Below are 7,713 nucleotides of genomic sequence, written 5' to 3'. Positions count from 1 at the left end.
ACCCTCATCGAAGTAAAATGCACATTTGCACTAGTTCCACCAAACTTCTCCCACTGTGTCCGATTCCGCCTCAGTCATCAACTCGACGCGCAAGGTCGATTCAGTCCGCGATTCCGCTGACGTAGCAAGTGCTTCTTTTCGAACTTAGCGTAAGTGTGAACGGGTTGACGTAACCGATACGTGACGAATGTGTATACATTTTGGTGTCGCGTTCCGTACGATCCCCTTCCTCGTTCCACACCCTTTCACTGCGCTCCGCGCATTAACACACCGAAACGGTTTGAGAAGCGCGGCCGAACCTACCACATGGCGACCGTGACAGCCAGAGTGACCAGAAATACCGATTTATCTGTATTCCTACCGATGTTTGATCCCTACCCGCAAATTTCCGTTAAATGCCTTCTAATCGCCTTGTAATCGCCGGCGAATTGAAGGCGATCAGCAGTGCATTTAGCAGTAATGAAATGCCTTTGAAATATGTCAATGAAAAATTTCGCTTTTAATTTGAAATTTGAAATTGCAACTGTCAAAAGAAAACCTTACAAGCGTCTTCAGCACTGCACTGTTGTAGTGTTCCCAGATATGAGCGTGAGATTCGATAGCACGATTTACGTGTTATGTTCTCTTGCGTTAAGCTCTGAGCTATTTCACTTTATTAAAGATGGTCTGCATTATTTCATTGTTAAAGACCAACCCGTTGAAAGGTGTTATTATATCAAACTCATTTCGATAACTCTAATAAAAGGAGAAATGAGATACATATTTCTCCCATCCTGATAATGAAGGGTGAACATAGTGTAAATATTATGTTTTTTAAAGGTACTATTTTAATTTTACTTCACATAATTTTTATTTATATTGATTATAGCAAGAAAAAATTAATTTTAAAAACATAGAACACTCCAAGTCAAACCGTCAAGCAGCGCATACGATTTAAAGCATATACACATTTCCAAACCGTTTTTTTTCAATCGGAGCAATAAAATAAAAATTACGAAAAATAATACAAAGTGTTTAACTTTATTTGCATAGTACAAGAAAAAAAAGTAGTTAAGTTAAGATGGGGGTCGTGGACCCGGGAGGAAGCAGGACTTTCGGGTCCTACTTCAGAATATTGGGAGAACCGCCGAATAGGAACTCGAGGAAAAAAAGGAAAATAAGAGGGGAGCGAATCAACCTCAACTTCGACGAATCGTCCAGGACTGAAGAGGTATTTATGATGATTGAAAGTGATACCAAGGGTAAAAGCCTGGCAAAATACAATCCTTTTCTATTTGCGAAAGCAACCGAGATGGCGTTGGGAGGGAAGCCATTGCAAACAACAATGCTACGGGATGGTAAAATTCTTATGCGCCTAAAAAACCAAACCGAAGCAAATAAATTAAAAAAGCTCAACCTTAACCACGGTACTGATAATATCAAAGTGAACATATATGAACATAAAACTCTAAACAGCACTAAAGGCATCATCAGATGTGACGCCTGCAAGTTTTTATCGGAAGAAGAACTTGTAGCGACCAGACCACCATCTGGCGTTAGAATCGTTAGCGATCGTGACATCCAGGGACAAAGACACGGATCTCCGTGGAGCGCACTCACCAGGCACACGAATGTGTCAAAGTGACGTGCGCCGCGTGTCCAGCGCTACACTTCCTGCTGTCAGCGAGCACATTCTCTCTCTCTTGCAACCCAACCTCGAAAGCGAACAGACTTCTTCCTTCGCTCCGCGATCGTAAAATTCCTCAACGCGAACCCCTCTCGAACGAATGTGCGCAACCGCTCCTAAGATAGTGTAAAATAAAATTCATTATTACCTACTCACGAAACCCAACGCGTTCGCGACATAAAATTAGGGACAAGATTAATCCGAACTAAATCGACCCCCTAAAACTGGTGACCCCGACGTGATAGCGTGCGCGAGTGAGTGAGTGGTAACCTGACGAACACCGTATCCAGCCGGAAAAAACGTGTTTCCATTGTTCCTCGGTCCGGACCGACAGCAACGTTTCCCCCCATCATCGAAGAGCGGCCGACCACGAAGGAGGCACCACGCAAGCTCGGCCAGCGAAAAAAACCCCCGTGCACAAACCCCGAACCCACGTGAGTGCAAATCGACACCGAAGGTGGCCGACAGTGAGGAACACTGTTCACAAACATTTTTTCCCCGACGGAGCGACCGATCCTAGCGGAAAAGATTCCTCTCGGTGCTGAGCGACCGCCGAACATTTTGCTGACACACCCCGCGCCGTGTCGCACACCCGCCGAGCATTTTGGTACCCGTACGTGTTTGCGCACCCGCCGATCATAACCTCACACGTACCGCCGAGCGCGCTCCACCCACGCGGTTTTTGTGTGTGCACCGTGTGTGTGTGTGTGTGAATGTGCGCAGGCCCACGCCGAGCGGATTGCGTCAGAATTTTGCTCGAGCTACTTTCGTGAAATTTTTCGACCGTGTACCGAAGACGCACGCAGCTATCGCCGACACTCGCCGACACACTTCTCTTCTCGCCGACACGACCGAACGCCACCGAAGATCATCGCCCCTCGTTTCTCGCACCACCGGCGTCATCGACGAACGCAGCCAACAAGCGACTAATCCTAACACGATCGACCGCGTGTGCGGATTTTTCTTCGCCGAAGGATCGACCTAGCCAACCTCAGCTGGACTTACTTGCGCCCCGCCACTAAGGTAAAATCCACCCTTTTTTAACTAACCTTAGTCGTAAGGATGTTGCACAGTCCGCCGGTCCGCAACGTATCGACTCCCGATGGCGTAACCCCGGATGCCGATCCAGCCGCGAGTGGATCCAAATCGCCTCACGTACCAACACCGCCCGTCCCGAATACCCCGCGCGTACCAGGGCCGTCCGCCTGCGACGCCATGATCATGCCGCCCGAATCGCAGATTGACACTTTGAATGCCATGCAGCTGAAACCACCGGAGATGGACACCACTGACATTCAAACCTTTTTCTTCGCATTGGAAAACTGGTTCGATGCGTGGAATATCACCACGAACCAACATATTCGCCGTTTTAACATTCTTAGAACGCGTATACCGCTTCGTGTCCTTCCTGAGCTTCGCCCCCTGTTGGAGAACATTCGACAGTACGCTACGGACCGTTACGAGGTAGCAAAGCGTGTAATAATTGAACACTTTGAAGAGTCGCAACGAAGCCGCTTGCATCATCTGCTTGCCGAAATGAACCTCGGGGACCGAAAACCATCGCAGCTATTAGCGGAGATGCGCCGCGCCGCAAATGGAGCAATGACGGACTCTATGCTGGTAGATTTGTGGATCGGCCGTCTCCCGCCATACGTCCAGTCCGCCGTTATTGCCACTAACACGGATACCAACGATCGAGCTAAAGTAGCAGACTCTGTTATGGATTCGTTCGCGTTATACCACCGAACGGGCCCGTACCAAACCATCCACGAAGTACGCAACGAGGACTTCGAACGTCTTTCTCGGCACGTAACGGAATTAGGACAGCGCTTGGACGCCGTACTGAGCAAGCTCAACGAACGAGAACGCGCGCGACCACGCTCACGTACCCGGCAACGTCAACTGAACCAGGATGCGGTAACACCCAGCGGACACTGCTATTACCACACGCAATACGGGCAAGCGACGCGGAACTGTCGTGCCCCCTGCTCCTTCAACAACCGGCGGCAGGGTAGTAACTCGGCCACTGCTTCCGATTGATGCTTAACCAGAGGCCAACCTCAACAGATACACGTACTTTCGACCCATAGCTATCGTCTCGTAATAACCGATCCAAAAACTAACATCAAATTCTTAATCGATACCGGTGCAGACGTTTCAGTAATCCCTCGACAACAAGACAAGAATAGTAACAACCTCTGATCGTCTGAAATCATTGCAAGAATGCACTAATGAGGCCAACAACAATCAAGCTTTAGTAGTAAAGACTAGGGCAATGACTAGTGCTAATAGAGAGGAAACAAATCCTGTAACACAAAACGACACAAACGAGAAGATAGGCAAACCAGCATTTTGGAACACAGAGAACCCATCAGAGGTTAATAAATTATTAAAAATTCAGTCAAAAATAAATAAAGATTCAATTAAAATAACACTTTTTAACAACAACTACAACAAGGAACTAGAAAGTACAATAATCAGATTAAACCAGAATGGAAGTCAGGCATTCGAGGCTGCTCTTCTAAGATTATGTACTTATGCAAAAAAGCTTAATAGAGACAAATTAGCTATCTCCATGGAAGACGAAATTTTCACTCAATACTCGCCTCAAACCATTAAGGAAATCGTAGATAGAACCATTTTCGGTTGCGAGATTATTGGATTTGTACCACCTAAGTGGATAACAGCAAGAAAAGAAATAGAAGAAATTCTACACAATTATCACATGCTACCTTCGGGAGGACATGTTGGGCAATATCGCCTCTATCTAAAAATAAGAGACAAATATAAATGGAAAAACATGAAAGAAGATATAAAAGGCTTCGTTAAAAACTGCGAAATGTGTAAGATAAACAAAATAACACGACACACAATAGAGAAGCCAGTAGTAACAACGACACCCTTAAGGCCGTTCGAAATAATTTCAATAGATACAGTGGGCCCTCTTCCAAAAACAGCTAAGCAGAACAAGTACGCTGTTACTGTACAATGTGACCTCACAAAATATGTAATCTTGATACCAACAAGAAATAAAGAGGCCAACACAATAGCAAGAGCTCTCATAGAGAATGTCATTTTAACATACGGTAAATTTGCAGAAATGCGGTCGGATCAAGGTCTAGAATACAACAACGAAATGTTGAAAAAAGTAGCAGAAGCACTGGGGATCAAACAGACGTTTGCGACTGCTTATCACCCACAAACAATAGGCGCTTTAGAACGGAACCATAGAACTTTAAACGAATATTTGAGAGCATTTACCAACGAGCATGGCGATGATTGGGATAACTGGGTCAAATTCTATGAGTTTACTTACAACACCACTGCACATACAGATACTGGCTATACGCCATTTGAACTATTATTTGGGAGAAAAGCAAATCTCCCACAAGACATAGTGACAGGCAAAATAGAACCTGTGTATAATCACGAACTTTATTACAATGAATTAAAGTACAAACTACAGAAATCAAACGAAGTAGTGCGAAAGAAATTAATTGAGCAAAAAGAAAAAAGACACACCGCTCCATACTGCAGCATCAACCCGCTAATAATTGAACCAGGAGATGAGATGTACTTAAAGAACGAAAACAGGAGGAAACTAGATCCTTTATATTTAGGTCCATATATTGTTTCTAAAATACAAAACCCAAATTGTACAATCGTGAGCAAATACAGCAAAAAGGAAAGTACTGTACATAAAAATAGGTTAGTCAAACGATGAAAATCTATGCTATACGATTTTCATTTCTAAAGGGGGGAGGTGTGGCGCATACACAGAGGCGTAATGAATATAATTATAGTAAGCTATATAGCAGAAATTATAGTAAGCTATCTTTATAGATGTTGCGACGAAACCGTTCGACACCCTTGGCGTTTGAACACCCCTGACGAGACGAAAGTCATACAGGGCGAGCGTCTAGAGAATCGCAGCGAAACGGGAGAAGCAATCCAACCAGCGAGGAGTAAGGAGCAAATACAAAGCCATAAGCGTAACACGGATATTAATTAATTAATATTAAGTAAGCGTTAAAACTCAGATTAGTGAAGGGACGAGAAAAGTAAGTGAAAAGGTGAAATCAAATGTGATCGTGTTATAATATGTTTGAAATATAGTTTCAGAACCGTTTCAAAGGCGGTTAGCGAAAATTCATCCCAACAATAGGAATAGTTGTGATTGGTAGAAGCGTGTTAGTATAGGTTAGAATAGGATAGCTAATACGAAAAGATAAGGATAGAATAGGTAGCATAGGAAATTAGGCATAAGACGGAATTAAGGATACATAGGAAGTAAATGAATTAAGCTAGGATTAGATAGGGAAATTTTAGTATAAATAGCGGGATAGGATTTAGGATAGTCAGATAAAAGTTAGACTTCATAAGGGGTTAGACTTAACTCTGTCCAATTATAGAGAAAATTATAGAGAGTATAAATAAAAGTAATAGTTCCAACAAAACACCCCTTTTTCAATTGTACACTAAAAGTGATATACCACAACAGTTCCGTCCCGAGTAAACCCTCCACCATGAAGCTGTTCGCCGCTAATTCTACACCAATCCAGGTTTACGGAGAGTCGCTCTATACTCTCGATTTGGGACTTCGCCGATCTTTCCTTTGGAACTTCATCATCGCAGACGTGGGGACAGCGATTATTGGAGCCGATTTTCTCCAACATTTCCATCTGCTCGTGGACTTGCGCAAAAAATGTCTTGTAGACGCCTTAACGAACGTACGTTCTACCGGAGTGCCGAGCCAAACCCCGTCGGAACCAACCGTAAATGTATGTGATTCCACCTCCACTCTCCTAAAGGAATTTCCCGGGTTAACTGCACTATCCACTCCTGGCACCTTACTGCAGTCCGAAGTGACGCACCGAATCGAAACGACGGGGCAACCAACATTCGCAAGACCTCGCCGATTACCACCCGAAAAGTACGCAGCTGCCCGCAAAGAGTTCGAATCACTCGTCCAGCTCGGAGTATGCCGCCCCTCGAATAGCAGCTGGGCCAGCCCGCTACATATGACAAAAAAGGCCGACGACACCTGGCGCCCTTGAGGTGATTACCGTGCCCTAAATGCAAAAACCGTACCCGACCGTTATCCACTACCGTTTTTACAGGACTTCACGATGCATTTGCAAGGCAAGATCATATTTTCCAAGGTCGATTTGCACAAAGCATACCACCAGATACCAATTCATCCAGATGATATAGCGAAGACAGCCATCACGACACCCTTTGGACTTTACGAGTTCACTACCATGCCTTTCGGATTGAGGAACGCAGCGCAGACATTCCAACGCCTTATCCATGATGTACTACGAGGGCTCGAGTTTGTTTTCCCGTATATCGACGATATGATCGTAGCATTAACGTCCGAGGCAGAACACCACGAACACTTACGCCAACTTTTCGAACGACTGGAGAAGCACCAACTAGCCATCAATCCAGCCAAGTGCGAGTTCTACCGGAACGAGATTTCCTTTCTGAGCCAGCTGGTCAACGCTTCTGGTATTCGTCCTCTCCCCGATCGAGTCCAAGCCATCAGCGAGCTGCCACAGCCAACGACGATTATGGAGTTGAAGAAGTTCCTCGCCATGATAAACTACTACCGACGTTTTCTGCCGCACGCCCTGGAAACGCAAGGTGTACTTCTCGAGATGACTCCAGGTAACAAAAAGAAGGACAGAACGCCATTAACCTGGTCGCTAGAAGCTTCCGAAGCATTCGCCCAATGCAAAGAGCAACTGAAACGCGCAACGTTATTGGCACATCCCGTGAAGAACGCCGAACTTTCTCTATGGACCGACGCTTCAGATTTCGCAGCCGGAGCCGTACTTCACCAACGCACCAACGAAGACCTGCAACCGCTAGGCTTCTTCTCGAAACGTCTCGAAAAGGCACAGCAAAAGTACTCGACCTATGACCGAGAACTTACCGCCATCTATCTCGCCATACGATACTTCCGATACCAGTTAGAGGGTCGGGAATTCTGTATTCGGAGTTCCGGCGCACGTAACAACGGACCAAGGGAGACAATTCGAATC

At 45.4% G+C, this 7,713-nt stretch overlaps 1 protein-coding gene across 1 annotated transcript; it reads left to right on the top strand.

The window, feature by feature from the left end:
* The first annotated feature begins 2,728 nt into the window (after positions 1–2,728).
* Positions 2,729–3,706, top strand: LOC133395104 (uncharacterized). Its single transcript, XM_061663801.1, has one exon. It carries the CDS (start codon positions 2,729–2,731, stop codon positions 3,704–3,706), a length of 978 nt encoding a protein of 325 aa, XP_061519785.1.
* The last annotated feature ends 4,007 nt before the right edge of the window (positions 3,707–7,713 follow it).

This window comes from Anopheles gambiae, chromosome 2 (assembly GCF_943734735.2).
Source record: "Anopheles gambiae chromosome 2, idAnoGambNW_F1_1, whole genome shotgun sequence".
NCBI lineage: Eukaryota > Metazoa > Arthropoda > Insecta > Diptera > Culicidae > Anopheles > Anopheles gambiae.
The sequence above is the reverse complement of the archived record's forward strand: the minus strand, read 5'-3'. Positions and strand labels throughout refer to the sequence as shown.